Below are 18,326 nucleotides of genomic sequence, written 5' to 3' on the forward strand. Positions count from 1 at the left end.
AAGCTCTACCTCCACCAACAGATTCATGTATCAGTAAGAATTATATTCACTTTATATACACATTGGCCATTTTACTGCATAATCGGAACTTCTTCTTCAGACATTTACTTGTAATGGAATATTTCCCACCACTGATTGAACTTCTCAAACCCTCCAATATTCAGTATGTACAGTGGTGGAAGTAAAAGTAGCCCAGTACTTCTACCACACTGTAGAAATGATCAGTTACAAGTAAAAACCATGTATTCAAACATTTACTTAAAAGTATTAAAATATACTTAAATTACCAATAGTACAAGTAGCCCTTTCTTTATACAGAATAGCACATTGTAGAATATTATCTGACCTATTATATTATTACATTATAATGATTAATGCATTAATGTGTGCATCACTTTAATGTTGCAGCTGGTAAAAGTGGAGTCAATTTCTAAGAATCTTGCCCTATAATAATATCATCATATTTTAGTTGATTTACATTTTGTATTAATAATCTAAATCTGCAAAGTAATTAAAGCTATCAAAAATGTGGTGCAGTGAAAAGTAGTCAACAATATTTCCCTATGAAATGTAATGGAGTATCATATAAAGTTACATAAAATGGAAATAGCCTGCTCAAGTACAAGTATCTCAAAATCGTACATAAGTATAATACTTGGGTTTATGCACTTAATTACATCTCACCACTGATTAAAAACATATCTTATAATAATTTTCCTGGTGGGCATTAAAGCGGCGGGGAGCCAGGTGCGTCTGAAAACAAAGCCCCGCCTACATTTACCTTAAATGTCCATTGCACGGAAATATGATTGGCACAGGGCTACAGCTGCTGCAACGGTGAGACATGGCGGAGTTTGTAGTCTGACACAGAGAGAGAGAGAGGGGGAGAGACTCTTGAAGAGTTGTTTTACGCTTTCCAACATGTCGAAAGTACTTGAATTCAGGACTACAATGTCTCCGTAACGTGTGCGAAGTGGAGCTTAAAGAGGCAGAGACGTCTTTTTGGTCGGGGAAGGACGGAGCGGCGGTTGGGAAAATGTGTTGTCATCTTCGTGCAGTCAACAGCCTTGGGCAACAAATATGGCTACTTCTTGTGTATCCTTCAATTCGGGTTGAGAACCGTCCCGACTGGGCCGAGCGAGGTAGTTTCGGTGAGTCACGACAGTAGTAAGCTACGAAGGGAAGTTGACTACCCGAAGATTTGTCCCGAAGCTGATTTTTTTTTTTTTTTTTTTGGTTTTAAACCCGAGGCGTAGAGCGAAAACAAGAGAGATGGAGCCCAAGCATAAGGAGTTGTTGGAGAAATGTTACCAGAACTTGGTGGAGTCTATAACAGATGCGGACCGAGTTGTGGATGTTTTGGCTCACTGCGGCACCCTCAGCCAGTCTGAACGCTACGAGCTGGGACACAACTGCTCCTCCAACACGGAAAAAGTGGACCTTCTGCTGAAGATACTGATAAGTAAGGACAGAGACCATTTCGCAGAGTTTTGCTCGGCCCTGGAGAAGACTCACCCTCACCTGCACTCTGTGTTGCTGAATGGCACCGGACCAGTGGATCATACAGCTGGTAAGAAGCAGCACTTGAATAACTATTTGGAAAGAAAATGCATGAAAGTAGGTTAGTTTGGAAGCATGCAAGCATGCAGCCTAGCTTTATGATAGTGATGCACGGTGTGTTAAGAGGACTTGTGTCCTTTTTATTTTGGTTGTGATCCAACCTGGTTTCGATCCTGTTCTGGGCATGATCTAACTAACATTAGAGGGATTGATCATATGACAACTTGGTGAAGGGCATGACTTTTCCTTTGGGCAAGAATAAAGAGGGAGAGAGGGCTACAAAATCATGTGACCTGATGCTTATTTACACTCACACTACTGTGCTTGTTTCCTTTGCTATGTCACTAAAAGCACAGCCTGCCAGCCCTTTGTGAAAGTATTTAATGGACCTAAAAAGACTCAAACAATCAATGTAGTGATGGCAGAGTTGCCTGTTGCGTGTGTGAGTGTGAATCAATAACCCACTGTCAAAGTCAGATGAATGAGTGAATAATTAAATGTGTTAATGCAAACAGTGGCTTCCTTTAGAGTGAGAATATATAGTGGAGAATGTTTCCTTTGTCTTGGTACAGAAGTAAGTGCAACTAATTATTATTTTCATTATAAATTAATCTTTAAATGTTTTTGACTAATGCCCATCGCAAATCCCAGAGCCCAAGTTGATTTCTTTAAAATGCTTGTATGACTGCAACTATTTATTTATTTTTGTGGCTTTTTGGTCTATGAAATATCAGTAAGTAGTCAAACACTGCCCATCAGAATATCCCACAGTCCAAGGTGACTTTTTCAGATGGCTTCTTTTATCCAAACCAACAGTCCAAAACATAGATACTATCACATAAGACAGAATCTGTACAATAGAGAAGCTGGATGGATTTTCAATTGACTGATAATTTAACCTTTTAATGTCTCTTTTCCCAATAACAGTCTATAATGAGATATTCAGTAAACGAGCGCAGAAAGCAAAGTAATCAAATAATCACGTCTGAACAACTAAAATTGGTAAATTAGCGTCATTTCTGCGCAGTAAATGATGTGGATCAGCTAGTCAATTAACTGTCTACCTATTTGAGCACTATGCAGTACACGTTTGTTGTAGTAAAACCTACTCGGAATGACTTTAAATGTAAAACCCCTTTTAAGCGAAAATATCCACTAAGGTCGCATTCTTCTGTAACAAAAGGTTTTAAGAGTTTACATTGTTGTGCGTGTCACAAAAATACACCTTTCCCTTCAGGGATGAAAACCTCCAAAATAGGTTTTTCTTCCTCACAGCTAAATAACCAAGCTACAGAAATACTCTTGCTGTTTTCATGATGCTGATCAATTCCATCAAATTCAACGTGAGCCAAACTGGTCACGACATATGTCCAAAAACCTATACTGTATATGTAATATTCAGCATCAGCAGTAATGCGTACACACTGGTCCTTTTTTAGCACCTCTACTTCACCTTTGCATATCAAAAGCAGTATCTGCATTACTAGTTATTTTGTTCATGCGCTGCTATCGTGTCATACTCTGTGAGCTGAATGGTGAGGTGTTAATTATGCATTTATTCTGTCCTCATTATTTATAAAGAGAACTGAAGCTGCAGGGTGAGTCTATTTTTCTAAGCTTTTTCATTTTTGCGCTGCATTTCACAATCGTGCACGGAGTCTAAAACTGAGTACTGATAGGCTTTCTGCTGCTGTAGAGGTTTGTACATGTACAAGCACCCGATTGGTCTTAGGAGTGTGGTAAAGTCTGCACAGCTCCCTGTTGGTAGTCACACAGGACGCAAATGGGCTGTGCTGCTTTTTTCTACTGGGCAGACAGGTTCCTCCACTGCGTAGCCAAAAGAAGGGCCTTCCCCAGGAAAACAGTAGCTTGAACAGCCTATGTTTTTAAATAGTGTGCACCGTCAGCAGCCTGATCCAGCTACTCCCCAGTCACCCAGAATCCCAAAGGATGAAAGATCATCTTTGAAAGCAGTGCTAATGAGAGCTTCATTAGTTGACCCCAGCAGGTACTCGAACAGAGATGCCAAATGTAGCCTATTGAAATGATCACAGAGCTGCAAGGTTTTCACTGTGATGTGAATATGATGCATGCCTATACAGTACCTAATAGGGTTTGTATCCCAGAGGGCTTGTTTGTTTAAGTCAATCTACAAATATCTTCGATACTTGTGTACAACCATAGCTTCGGGAATAGCATTGAGATACCTTTTTTGTTTAAACATTGTTCTAACCTTGTCTTGAAGAACAATAACATGACGGCAGCATTTCACAAGGGTGTGTATCGTGGCTGACGTGTGAACTTGGCTGTTCTGTGCCACTGCAAAGTAAGACTGGATGTCAGGAAGTAGGATAGTTAAAATTTCTCTGTACAGGATAACAAGAGTAAGAGTGTTTGGCCACACTATCAACTCTGAGGTTGTAATGCTCATGTTAAAGAAATCCAAACATATACATAGATAAACTAACATTTTGGACAAAGTGAAAGTTTGATATGATAACGCATAGGGATGGAAATTGATAAGATTTTATTGATACAAACACTGATATCAATTGTACTCATCGGTCCGATTCTTTATCGATTGCCTTATTGATTCCTGATCAATTTTCTGTGTGGAAACAAAAGTCGACTTACGCAGGTTTACAGCGTCAACACCGTTTTATTATGAGTCTTAACACAGTGTAGATGAAATGTGAGAATATTCGTACGACGTTCTTTTATTTTAGATCTTCAAAGAAGAATTTGGCTAAGCCTGCCTGTGTGGCGCTGATGGTATTCTAATGCCAGGCTGTGGACCTTTTTTATTTTATTTTTATTTTTATTTTTTTCTCCGCTATTACTCCTTCTTGTTACAAGTTTGCAGCAGCGTAGATTCATAGACCTTACTGTTTTGCAATGCACAACTGTCAGAAAAACATGCCGGCATTGAGTTAAAGTAATTGAAAAGGGCTGAGACATACCGATTCTGTCTGTTTCTAATTTGTTACAAGTTCTCACCTGGAACCGGTTCTTGACTGGCATCCCTAATAATTGAGCTCGTTGTAAAGACACCAAAGTTCACAAAGTCAATTGTTGTTTTCACTCTGAACCACAGAGATTCATTCGTACCATGGATGTCTGCACCAAATTTCATGGCATGGCAATATTTGTTAAAGGAGCACTCCACCAATTTTCAAAAGTTTGTTTGCAGGTCTTGTGGACTACTGCTGCATATGTGAAAAAAACAATTTAAAGCCTTTTGTGGCTCCAGAAGGAACTGTTGGATCAATAAATAGGAAAATGTGACATGATGGTTCAGACAGTATAAAAAGTTTTCAAGCTTTTAAACTCAAATTGTGTTTAACATGCTGGGGGGTATATCTGTTTTAATGTTGCATATAAAATAAATTCTTGATATACCTGTGTCATAGCTGAAACAATTGCTGTAACTCTTCAACAAGCAGAAACGTATACAATTGTTTGCTGTGAAGACTATTCGGGTCAGGGCAAGCTGTGAGTGTATTGAGAGGGCAGTAACTTGTAGCACAACAATTAATAGCTCTTTAACAGGACAAAACCCCATGTAACACAACACTGTGACGCATAACAATTTACTTGTTTTTTTAAATACTGTGATTATAACATGAAACTGCCAGAATAAAAAAAAACAAATTGATATAAATTGTTGGTACTACCGCCTAGCACTAGAGCAGAGTGCCAGATGTGATAACAGCACACTGTGTTGGTGCTCCTGTTTTCAGCATTGAGAGAAATGTTTTAACGATCAGAATATGCCTCGAGTTTGCTCTGACTTTAGAAAAGAGATCAACTTAAATGAGACACTTGTGTCGTGAGGGTCAGACCGCAGCAAGGTCCATGTCACATGACTTCCACACGGGCAGAAAAGTGAGCGAGCTATGACACGGTGAACCACTGAGACACTCTCTGCTCAAACATAGTCATGGGAAACTTAAGCTAGAGCGAGAACAAAGAGAGCTTGATCCATGGGATGCCGCGGTTCCTGAGGCACATCAGTCTTCTCTTTTTTTCTTTCAGTCCTTTGCTGGGAAAAAAAGGGGTGAGCCATGTTAGCTGGGCTCCTTCCAGTCTTAATCAAACTCATAGTCTCCTTTAGCTAGTGGGAGCTCAGCCAGCCAGGGATTGATGTAGAGTACTGGGACGTGGGTAAATAGAATCGTTTGTCATGCTCCCGTTCTGAGTCGTGCGCTAGACTTTACATCAGCGCAGGAAGTTGCTGATTTAACTGAACTATAAGCTGCTCATCCCAAGGTTGCATTAGATCTCAGTAAATGTGCACTGCTGGCTGTTTGATCAAGACTTGTGCAGTCTGTTAAACATCTCAAGCATCCTCAAAATTCCTTTTTTCTGACACACTCGTGTGCAGGTGCTTATAAGATTTACATTTGACTAGAAGATTGAATAGTTGGGAGTAGTATCAAAAACCATTCAACCAGCAAAACATAATACAATACAATTTTCACAATCTGTTTGTTGTTTAAGTCAGTTAGACACCCAACATGCTGTTTCACCTGCTTCTGTATATTCGATACATTTAAAGTCTTCACCTTGAGATCAGGGTAATTGTGATTTTAACTGTATATTTATTATCCACTATGTCTGTCAAACTGTAGCCCAACCAATACAGGATCTTTGATGTATCGTTATTGGATGCATTAAAATCACAAATATGCTTCAGTCAGTCAGACCTGAAAGGTCCCATATTATGATAACTTTCAGGTTCATACTTGTCTGTTGTGTTTTTACTAGAGCAGTCTGCTCTGATTGGTCAGTGTTTCCGGCTCTTTTGCATTTGTGCTCTTGGCGTCTTTGCATCGTCATTGCAACCAGGTTCTAACATTTCTCTGTGGACGGAGCGCTTTAATACTTTCACAGTAATTATGGCACCTTGACCTAGATGTTTATTGGACATAAATTTGCAGACTTCACTTCTGGGAAATTGTGATGGATAATCAAAATATAGCACTATAGATATATTTGAGACAAGAATACATGCGATAACGAGACATCAGTCATTTTTACACTTAACATAAACATTTTGATAGGGTTTCTTTTAGAAATGTTTAAGAATTGTTACCATGATGATATGTCACGATTGCTACTAAAATTATATTAAAAATGCAAACAGTGGCTTTAATTGATTAATCGGGGGAAAAAAAGACATGGTTTCACCAGTGATGAAATCAATTGTTAATTTTCCGGCTTTCAGATCCTTTTAAAGAATCAGCCTACTTTTCTGTTGCTTTTTCAAATAATTTCTCCATAATACTTACAGTGTTGTACTGAGGCTCCCTTTCTGTACAGTTAATTATGAATCACCGTAGGCTATAAAAGAAGGGGCTTTCACAGGGGGGACTGTGTGGTGTTGTCAGAGGAGATAAAAGGAGAAGCTCTAAGGCTGCAGCCTCTTTGGGGCCCTGGCTAGTCAGTATTCAAGCTCCCTGCCCAACTGATAATTAGCCACACTCTGCTGCCACAGGCCCGTCATCCCAAGTTGGGGAAAGTCCCACCTTATTATGCCTCCAGCTGGCCTTTTTTCAGTAAAGGCCCATGAATGTAACCCAAGCTCCACAGCCTTGATGTACCATACAATGCTGGAGATAATCATCAGACTATAATGCAGACATGGTCGAGTACACTCACATCTGACTTTAATGTTTTGTTCATCTCACAGGGTCCACTTACAGCATCTTGTCCACTATGCCGTCGGACTCCGAAAGCAGCAGCTCCCTCAGCAGCTTAGGTGAGTGTGGTGCTCGTGGTGATGTTCAGGTGCCAGGTGTAGAAATGTCCATATAAATACATTATCTTCCTGGGGGGAAAAAACAAGCATGTTCTAGGGGTTGTCAACATTTTTTTTGTTTGGTTGCTGCCTGTTTAGACTCTGAGCACATGCAAGTGATTACACAGATGTGAGAAGGATTTAGAAAACCTCTATACACACGCACACGCACACGCACACGCACACACACCTGTTTCATTTAGTCATTCTCTCAAGGAGAGAATTTGACTGGTCAATGCCACTGAAAGGGAAAGTCAGTAGGGGGATTTCTATGTAATATATTCTCAAGCACTGAGGTTAATGAGTACAACGATAAGGTAGATGAATAATGAAGTATAATATTTAACTGATATTGTGAGAAATGATTGAAAGTCATACAGTAAGATAAAGGTGAAAGAGTTTTCTTGTAATGAATGTGTAGTGACATTTGGTTCAGTAACTACAACAAAGACCTCTTGCTTATGATTGGTTAATATTTAGACCAAGTAAGTTTAGTGAGACTCTTGAGCCTTGCGAGTACCCAAGTAACCATCCATGTTTTCTTTTTGTCTTGCTAGTCAGCGGTTTCAGTCACAAGTAAAAAAACAATGGAATAGAGTTTTATTGTAGACTTTAATCTATTAGCTTGAATGAGCATTTAAAAGAAATCAATGGATGTGCACAAACCCACCACCCATCATATGAGCTTTTTGAACAGCACATGCCACCAGTGACATGCTGACTCACACAGGTACACCTGTTCAAGCCTCTTCGCCGCCGCCCGCTCACATGGACAGCCACCAGGTGAACGAGAAGATGGAGACGGTTCTGTTCCAGCTCAGACATGTGACCCGCGAGAGGGACGAACTACGCAAACGCCTGGCTCTCTCCTCACCTGGAACCACCTTCGATGACTGCAGGTACTGTTCTGATCTCATGCACCTGACTGCCTGTTTTCCAAAACAAACATTTACTGAAAAACGCAGTGATCCTGTGTATACCTGCACTATGAATAGAGGCATTTTGCCTTGTTCAGCTTTAAAAAGCAACTACAACAAAAAAAACAAGTGAAGTAAGGTCTTCCGTGATATAAAATTGTTTTAAAAGATGCGCAACTCTGTAAAACGAGGGGTTGGCATACAAAATTAATGATGCCTCTCTTCCTTTGTTTTCCCCATGAGCAGTTAGTATGATGTTTATCTCCCTCCTGCTTCATTCATTTTCCCATAAGGCGTCTTAAAACTTAATGCAATTTTCTTCCCTTCTTCCCACTCTGTGAAATAGACCAAACTCGAAAGCAGGTCATGACTACGAACGTCTGAAGCTGCAGTGCATGAAAGCGATGGCAGACCTGCAATCCCTGCAGAACCAGCACAGCACCACCCTTAAGAGGTGCGAGGAGGCTGTGAAAAAAGCGGACTTCTACCAGTGAGTGGAAAGCCCTACTACAGGGCTTTTTGTAAATTTTTTAACAGCCGGAGCATTTGTGCTCTATGCATTCACGCTCAGCTTGCAGGGTTTTAGCTGGTATTGAGTTTGTCCTCTGACATATTCACAGCAGATTGCATAGAACAGATTTTACTTTTGCAAGAGTAATAGGGATGAAGCCTGTATACCAGTCCAAAAGCTGATGAGTTAAGCCTTGAAAAAATCCTCGCAGAGCCTTCATCAATCTAATTTCATCTTTGTGATTGATTTAGGAAAATACATTTTTTATTGTCTTCTGAGCAGCATAAATCCAGAGTTATCTTTTCAGACCAAAAGTTGAAAGCAGAGACTGAATTACTTCTCAATAAGTAATGCCCTTCTTGAAGAGTTTATTCCAAATCATTCTCTGTAATCATAATCTGAACCCTGTGTGCATGGCACGGCATCTGTGCCATGAGGATAATGCTATGGACACAGCATTTGTTTTCCTGTGAAATAAGCTGTTTGGAGTCGATGAAGGGGAGGCTGGTCCATTTGTGTGATTTTAATGAAACCATACTGTCTCCAGAGTGTGGGGAGCCAACATCTGGCCCCAAATGCAAACGGACAGATGAAGGATTATTGCCATTTTAAGCCTCTCCTTCTGGGTCCTGTTTGCACATCAGAGAAAGTTTATTTATTACTGTCTGTCTCTGTCTCTGTACTTATCCATTTACACCAAACACCATGCTCTGTGAATGGGATTCCCATTCATGCCTGACCAGTGAATTGTACTCTGATCAATAAGTCGCTTAACACGTAGGCTAGCATTAGCGCTCAGTAATCATGGAGGATTTTATTGGTCCTTATAGTAATGTGTGTCTGCTGTTACCAGTTAACCAGTATTATGTAGGAGGCTGTTCATACTTTTAATATCGGCATAAAATTGGCATCTCTGAAATTGAATGAATACCTGAATGAAATAATGAAAAGTGTTGACTGTGATATTTAAACAACACTCAAAATATTACCATATCATTTTATTCCACAGTGCCTTACTACTGCATATCCAGGTGCATCAGAATTTGTCTGACAGAAAGGCTCATGCAGCAATTTGCAAAAACCGATTTTGTTGAAGACTCCCAAATCATACAGAGCGATGCCACTTACATCTTTTTTAAGTTCTTACCTGAAAACCAACGAGTTAAATGACTGCAGGCATTTTTCAACTCGAGGCGTTCAGGGCAATAGCGCAAGGCACCTAAAAACAAGCACCCATAATGCGTCACTTTTATTGAAAACAATTACAAAAAGCCACCCCAGGCTGCTAAAACGCGCTCTGTCGGTTTTTAGTTAAAAATAAATAATGACTTGAGTTGATTTTTATTTAAGGCAGAAAATAAAGCGGTAAATGAGCATGTTGGGCTAGAAGGACATATCTAATATCTAAATCTTGATTAAAAAAAATGTCCATGTCTGGTTTCAGCTTCTCTATGGTAAGGATTTTCTGCTTTTTGCTGCTTTATATCATTGTAAAGAGTTTTGGATTGTTGGTCATACAAACAAGCAACTTTAAGACATCACCCCGGGTGTGGTGGGAACTTTTCTTTTACATTTCATTCAGTAAACAAAAAAATCTACAAGCAATTATAGAGTTGGAGACTCATAAGGCATAGTCATATATTTGTTTTGCTACAAGTGCAGTAATGCTGATTTTAAACATGGCTGGCAGTGCCTACGGTTTAATGGTACTTGCTCTGATATCTCCTCAGTACGCTGCACAGCCGTCTAGCAAGCGAGCACGCTCAGCTGAAAGACGAGGTAGAGGCGGTGAGACAGGACAACATACAGCTGGTCAGGGAGCACAACCACGTTAAACAGGCCTCCGAGGAGCTGAGGAGGCTGCATGACGACGACCAGAGAGAGGTCACCGAAATGAGGATGCTGCACCAACAGGTACCTGTGAAACTGCATGTACATTAATGCTTATACAGCTTCACATTGGGATACATAAACCGGTGCATACTGTCTGCACACACTGTAGTTCTCACACACTCCCTTCAGTCTATGTCCTTCCGATTCAATCATATGGATCTTGACATTTGAGACAGAAATCAATGTATTCCTCTCTCGGTGACCATTACTTCCAAGAAGACAACCTCATTCTGAGAAAAAGGGTCAGACAAGCTCGTCCTCCCATGTCTCCATCGATCGAAACATCCTTTTAAATTTGACAAATGACTTAACCTGCATATTTTACAGTTTCAGGGTCAGACATTGTCTGGCTGCAGTCACAAGGCCAATTCATTAAATGTTTGCGATGCCTTACATACCCATAGGGATGTCTTGCATGGCTCTTTGATAGAAAGGATACATGCCTCATTGTCCTCAGAGCTTATGTCCTCATTAGTTAAACTAATGTTCAGCGTCAGTCAAATTAGGAATCAAATCAGCTCAGTGATGTCAGTCCAAAGTCAACCTTTGTATTATGTGGTGAGATGCCAGTGACCTACTGCACACTTGTGTGCAATGTGTCCTTTGTATTGTGTGCTATAGTAATTTACTAAAAGAAACATATCATATGGCTTAACAGGCATCTAATTATATATATAATTATAAGAAATAATGACCAACTGATGGCAACAGGTCAGAAACATGGTGTCCTGCACTATTATATTATGAAAGGATGGATAAGTGGTCATTATGTTTCGCAGACTTTATTTTTTTTAGATATATTTTTTATAATGAGGAAGTACCAAAATCTAAGGAGTGTGACAAAAACATAAGCAATTTTTACTTTGACGTATCGGGCAAAGTCCTGTACTGGTGCTGATACTTATCGGCATACATGGTTACCAAACTATGTCACATAATCATATAGTTTGCTTCCTGTTTCTTGGCTTGACAGTGTAGAGGCAGACAGGAAACATAAGAGTGAGGGGGGATGTGACAAGCAACAAAGGCCTCCGACTGAATTTGGGAAATTGTGGTTATATTAATGTCTATACCGCCAGATGCCCCGGGATTGCTTCCTTGACAGTTCCTGTGATCAGCACATGGATTGAGTTGATGTACACATAATAATAGTATAGCCTATGAATTTATGCTAATGTCACATCTTCTGTCATATGATCCTGTGGTTTACGTTCACACTGCACCAGAGTCTGACTGAAAACAGCTACAGTTCTTTGGTCCACACCAGAGTTGAACAGACTCAACTAATGGAACAAAAACAGTTTGTTTGAACCACACCCGACCGGTTAGGTGTGAAAGCACTGTTAAGCTTTTTAACCTAATTATATTTTTATCCAGAGGACCAAGAAGTTGCAGGCAGTCTAGCTGCAAAAAGTCCATAAAAGTAAAGCTCTAAGATATACAGAATCTGGCTTTAAATCTTTCTCTGGCCTGCTACCTCAGCACACAGTTGAGGGCTAAAGCTTTGGTTGATTACTTAAGAGATTAAGTAACTTTTCTGCGGCAGTGCACTGTTAATATATATATATATATATGAAGAGCTCTTTTCCAAAACAAGATAAAAGCCAAATTTAAAAAAAAATGAGTTTGTCATGCCACTTTGCTGTATACAGAACCTATACACTGCTTCATCAATGTTTCATGCCAAACCGCTATATTTCCTTGTTTAAAATGGTCCGCAAGATGCAGTTCCTTTCCAAACCGCGACCAGCGCCAAGCCTATTTTTAGCCTAAATGCGATACGTCCTCTCAACCAATCAGAATTCAGTGAGCGTTCTATGCGATCCAGCATGGCGGCGCTCTGAAGCAGGAAAGTTTTTTGTTTGGTCTGTCCGTTCAACATGTTCAGACTGAGCCATAAACCAATTTGACAAGATAAATTGAATATTATATATGACTTTATTATTTACATGAAAAGCTAACCTGAATGAATGAAAATGGCAATGATTTGGGCAATTGTGAATGACTAAACCTCATCTTTATAATGATACTTAAAAACTCAGCATCCTTATTGTCTTCATTTAAATGGAACACACATGGATATGAAACAAGTTGTGCCATCGTACCACTCTAATTCATAAAGGCACCTGAATGATGTCATTTCCAGGTGATGAGAGAGGGGTCATCTGATGTGCTCAACAAGCTTTATGACACAGCTGTAGACAAGTTAGAGGCCATGAAGAGTGACTACGAGGCTCTGAGGAAGCGCTACAACGAGAAAACGGCCGGTCACAATGCAGACCTCAGTCGTTTGGACCAGGCTGAGGAGGAGAACCACCGGCTGCAGAAACAGCTGGACATGCTGCTGAAGCAGAGAGATGCTGCCATCCACTATCAGCAGCAGTTCTCCTCGTCTATAAGAAGGTAAAGCAGGAAATATCACGGTAACACAAAACCAGCAGCACTAGAAGCTGCACACACACACATACTCAGCAGCTGTAAAAAGTCTAATGATTAATGACTTTGCTTCAAACTCGGTACTTTAGTATAATTCCAAGGTCAAATCTGCACAATGCTTAAAATGATTGAAACGTTGCAGATGGGCAGATGCTTTCCGATTTTAAAGTTTCCTTTATCATGCATGCTGAGATTGGTCACTTGCTGTTTTTTTCTGCTGCTCTAAATACTTTTTCTCCTGTTTTCTCTCCCTTTTTTTTACCACAGATTAAAATCTCAATTGCCTTTTCTGTAATGTTTCTATTGTTTATCCTTTTAAATATAAAAAAAAATATTATAAATATAAATATTTTTAGGACAACTAAGAAAATATTCATCTGGGAATGGGTGACAATTTACAAAGAGAGCTAAAACCCTATACATTCCTGCTGTGGTACAGGTTCGACAACACGCAGCAAGAACTGTCCAAGGCCGCAGCCCAGAACAAGGAGCTGCAGCGAGAGATGGAGCGGCTGCAGTCAGAGGCGACACGGCTGAAGACCCAGCAGCTCAAGGCAGCGAAAGACGGCGAGAAGTACAAAGAGGAGCGGGACTCTGTGATCAGCGAGTACCGCCTGATAATGAGCGAGCGGGATCAGGTGATCAAAGAGGTAGACAGGCTCCAGACGGGGCTCGAGATGGCAGAGGCGAAGCTGAAGAACACTTCCTCAGAGAGACGGGTGGCCAGCGAGGAGCTGGAGGCTCTCCGACAGGTAACTGCTAAATCAAAGTGTTCTTAGTCTCATTCTAATGATTAAATTGGGTTAAACATTTTACATTAAGGACTAGGAGAACAGTTTGTCCTGTTTGTAAATTTTAAACAATGATTCCAGTCCATTATCCAAAGGTACTTTTCATGCTGTTTGGAAAATATTAACAAAGAATAAATTATTGCATAATATCTGTTTTCCAAATGTATCAACTGTAGTTAAGCTTGTTGCAGCTGCTGTCATCATTAATTTTGGCAACAACCAGAACTTATTTGGGCTAGCCAAAAAGCAATCATGTGTCATCTTTGGTATTGAAAGCCTACAGTTCAACATGAGTTACCCGGCCAATAAAGAAACTTAAAACAGACACACATTTATGTCTATTTTAAAAATGTGTGTGTGTGTGTGTGTGTGTGTGTGGGGGGGGGGGGGGGTCTTTGTAATCCTCAGTTTTTCATCGAATGGGAAGTTTAATAGCAGCTTGAGTTCAGTGAGATGAGATAAGATATGATTATATTGAAAAAGGGGTAAAGTCCAGCGTCACAGCTGCACAAGAAACAAGAAAGAGATAGGTACGGATGTATAGAGAAATAAAACCATATTTATAAAATAAAGTTCTGGACATAAAAATAAATACTTTTATGTATCCGATTGACACAGAAAATATATTAGTATTTAGTATAGAGTATTTAGTCACTTCTGATCTCTATCATCAACTTGTGGTATGTTTTTGTGCGATATGAAGGAGCTGGCTTCGGCTTTGGTGGACAGGGACCGGGCCATCTGTGAAAAGAACGAGCTGCTGGAGAAATACTGCCATGAGGTGAAGGACAAGGCTGAGGCCCAGAAAGAGCTGAGCCAGGCCTGCAAGGACATCGAGACGGTGCGCGAGGAGAGGGATGTGGCCCGCAAGGAGAGGACAGAGGCCATTATCCAGAGGGACCAGCTGCTGCGAGAGTATTACCAGGCCAGACAGGTAGCCAGACAGACGGGAGATTTATCATTACAAATGGAGGGATTGATTTATCCCCTGACAATAATCCCTTCATCCCATCTCTTATAGTAATAGTAAATGTTTTTTTCAGCAGCTGGCGGGTTTCCAAACATTGATTTTTGTTGAGAAAGTGTGCATCACCCATCCAACTTCGTTTCACTATGATTGTTAGAGTAATTGCGATGAAAGTCCTGAGATTCTTGCATTAGGAAATTACCAGCAATTACAGTGAGAAGCTCTCTGACTTTGAAGTGCACAAGAAAACTGCACTACATCAGAAATGGATAATTAAGCTTAACAACAGTACAGCATAGTCTAATGGAATTAATTTAGCTATGGACTTAATCAATGCTCTCACTACACTCTGCAGTCTCCCTGCTGGAGAGTTATTTAAAGCGTGAGAGTCTGAGAAAGCATTTGCTACAGATACACCAACAGATCCTCAATGAGACACTACTTATACTAGATCTTAGCCAGTTCATATCCAGTTGATGATTGTTACGCCTCGGGTGGAAGTTGCTTTTCAGGTTATAGCAATTTATTTATTTGAGGTTATGGTTAAACATGATGATAAATTTCATCATGACGTTAAAAGTTTTCTCTAAACTCACCATGTACAAGCCAAAACACTGCATATTGGCAGATAACACCATGACACAAGATTTTACTCTCTCTCTGTGTTTCATTGGCAACTGTAGGAAGTTTCCAGATGATCTTGCATTGTGTTGTAGTCAAGCTCATAATAGTGTTCAGTTACTGTTTATTTCATTATAAATTTTTATTATTTTTTAGTTTGTTTGGTTTGTTTTTTTAGGACCAGGTTTAATGTCTCAGATAATGAACTGTTGGAGAACTGTATAGCAGTGGACGTAATGTTTAATCATTGTGCTACTTTAGTGTCCGATGTGAGGCAAATGCAGCACGGCGCCATCTCCTGTTATGTCAAGTCTGTTCAATTTCCGTGGTTTAATGTCACGAGAGTTGACAGAAGTTCATGCTGGCTGCTTCTTTTTGGTACTGAAATATTATAGTTAAACAACTAAAACTGAAATTAATTATTCAACCAGTTTAGTTTTTATTTAGTTCCAGTTCACTAGCAATGTTTTTCATTGCTCATTTTCATTTTAGTTTCAGTTTTGGTTAATTGTAATAACCCTGGTTGCTGTAAAGGTTCAACCAGTTCTGTGGTCTCGAAATTGAAATGAATGAGGACGTTGCATTTCTTATTCAGAGCTAATATCTGGATAAACACAGCTGTAGGTGTCTTTTATAAATGTTTCGGAGCAAAGTATTGGTTGCAGGAAAAAAGGCTAATGTTTCACAAACTATCAACTAAAGCAAAGTCCATTTAAAAAATGTGTCCACCATACCATCCAGCTCAGTATTAAATTAAAAGCACCTTGCTGCTCACATCCTTTTTCCAGCCCTATATTGACCTCCATCTCCTTATATTCCCTTCAACTCCTCCAGAAACAAGACTCTGCCACTCTGGACATGGAACGGGCCAACAAGGAGATAGATATGCTAAGGAAGCAGTACGAGGCCATCTCTCAGGAGCTGAAGGAGGCCGTGCAAGAGGCAGAGGTAGCAAAATGCAGACGAGACTGGGCCTTTCAAGAGAGGGACAAGATCGTGGCAGAGAGGGAGAGCATACGGTAAGGAGTGGGTTTAGAAGATGTCTGTTTATGCGGAATTATGTTTTGTTTATGTTGTAGGTTAGTGAAGGCTTGCATGAAAATAGATTTGTTTACATTCTGTCTGGGTGCTGATTTTGTGTGAAAATATTTTTCATGTGTCAGCACGCTATGTGACAACCTGAGGCGAGAGAGGGACAGAGCTGTGAGTGATCTGGCAGATGCTCTGAGGAATCTGGATGACACGAGGAAGCAGAAGAACGACGTTACGCGGGAACTCAAAGAACTAAAGTAAGTCATTCCTCTTTTTGAAACTTTTTGACAGGCTTGTGTCATGTTCTGTATGACTTTTAGGTTGAATGTTATTCACTAAGTTTCTATTTGTGTCAGTCCGTGCTCCTCTTGTTTTTGGGGATCCATAATAATTTCTCACCTGATCTCTTGTGCCACCCAGTGGAGGAATGTGCTACTGACTGAGCAAAATGCCTTATAAAGGTGACTGTACTTCTTTACACATGTTGTCCTATAGAGAAAAGATGGAGAACCAGTTGGAAAAGGAAGCACGGTTTCGTCAGCTGATGGCTCACAGTTCACATGATTCAGCCATCGACACGGACTCAATGGAGTGGGAGACGGAAGTTGTAGAATTTGAGAAGCACAGAGTAAGAACCACTGTGAATCTTTTTTTAATGTATATTCAATACATTAACTTGAACCAAAATGTAATGTGCTATCAAATATGTTTTGTCTTATGCAGGACATGGATTTGAAAGCACTTGGGTTTGATATCGCTGAAGGGGTAAATGATCCTTATTTACCAGGAGATTGTGGCATATTTGTCAGTAAGGTGGATAAAGGAAGTATTGCTGAAGGAAGATTAAGGTAAATGTCTTTGCTTTGCTACCTCAGTAATTAAAGCAAATTTTAGACGTAGTTTTCAAAGTACCAGATTTTTAAACTTTGATGCCAAACTAGTATAAAAAACAATACTCAATACGTCTTATGATACCACAGCAAAAGGGAAAAAAAGGCAATTGGCACACAAAATAGGATTTAAATTATTTATTTATTTTATTAACAACTTGCACAAAGTGCATGCTCAGAAAAGGTCAATGAACACACACAGATATTGTATTGTTTCAAATAAGGTATTGAAGAAGTATTCAATACTTATGACAACCTTAATATGTTGGGTATCATTTGAAATGTTTCTTTATTTTTAGGTTCTACAAATTGCAATGTGACTATCTATAAATGTATATTAATATAATAAATATTGTCTAAAGGTAAAAAATAAATCCTGATTTAGATCTAGAAATATCAGATCAAAGAAGAAAAAATCCTCATCTGATAAAGCATTCATTTCCTCAAGTTTTGATAGTTGACACTTTTTGAGACTTAATGATTCAGCCACATTTTGTCCTACATTTTATTTGTGTCTTTGTTTTCTTTTGAAAAATGTGATTAATTAAACCAACAATCTGGTTCTCTCTGTGCAGGGTGAATGATTGGTTGTTGAAAATAAATGATGTGGACCTGACCAATAAGGACAGGAAGCAAGTAATCAAAGCGGTGCAGAGCGGCGAGGGAGTGATCAATATGGTGGTTCGCAGAAGGAAGTCACTCGGAGGACGGATCATCACTCCGATGCAGATGAGCCTGGCTGGACACAAAGGTCAGCTTCAAGCTCCAATTCAAAAATAAACATTACCATTAAAATGCTGCTGTTAACTAGTGACATTCAGTAGTTATTAAAGTTATTCAGTAATACAAATGTAATGATGACAGTGTTTTTTAGCTCTTTATTTGATGTGTTTGATGTCTGTCTTACC

The 18,326-nt window shown here is 39.7% G+C and overlaps 1 protein-coding gene across 2 annotated transcripts in view; it reads left to right on the forward strand.

Moving 5' to 3' along the window:
* Nucleotides 1-841: 841 nt before the first annotated feature.
* LOC310960997 (disks large homolog 5-like) overlaps nt 842-18,326 on the forward strand; it is a 33,008-nt gene continuing 15,523 nt past the window's right edge. Inside the window, exons 1-13 of one of the 2 annotated variants that reach the window (XM_083932904.1) lie at nt 842-1,570; nt 7,253-7,321; nt 8,091-8,259; nt 8,624-8,767; nt 10,519-10,702; nt 12,828-13,084; nt 13,557-13,869; nt 14,612-14,842; nt 16,331-16,515; nt 16,660-16,785; nt 17,024-17,156; nt 17,252-17,376; nt 17,994-18,169. In XM_083932904.1, coding sequence (XP_083789030.1) covers nt 1,273-1,570; nt 7,253-7,321; nt 8,091-8,259; nt 8,624-8,767; nt 10,519-10,702; nt 12,828-13,084; nt 13,557-13,869; nt 14,612-14,842; nt 16,331-16,515; nt 16,660-16,785; nt 17,024-17,156; nt 17,252-17,376; nt 17,994-18,169 — 2,410 coding nt within the window. In that variant the 5' untranslated portion in view covers nt 842-1,272. The remainder of the gene's footprint in view (nt 1,571-7,252; nt 7,322-8,090; nt 8,260-8,623; nt 8,768-10,518; nt 10,703-12,827; nt 13,085-13,556; nt 13,870-14,611; nt 14,843-16,330; nt 16,516-16,659; nt 16,786-17,023; nt 17,157-17,251; nt 17,377-17,993; nt 18,170-18,326) is intronic. The other variant, XM_083932905.1, reaches the window with a different exon arrangement.

This window comes from Echiichthys vipera (genome assembly GCF_963691815.1).
Source record: "Echiichthys vipera genome assembly, chromosome: 18".
NCBI classification, from domain to species: domain Eukaryota; kingdom Metazoa; phylum Chordata; class Actinopteri; order Perciformes; family Trachinidae; genus Echiichthys; species Echiichthys vipera.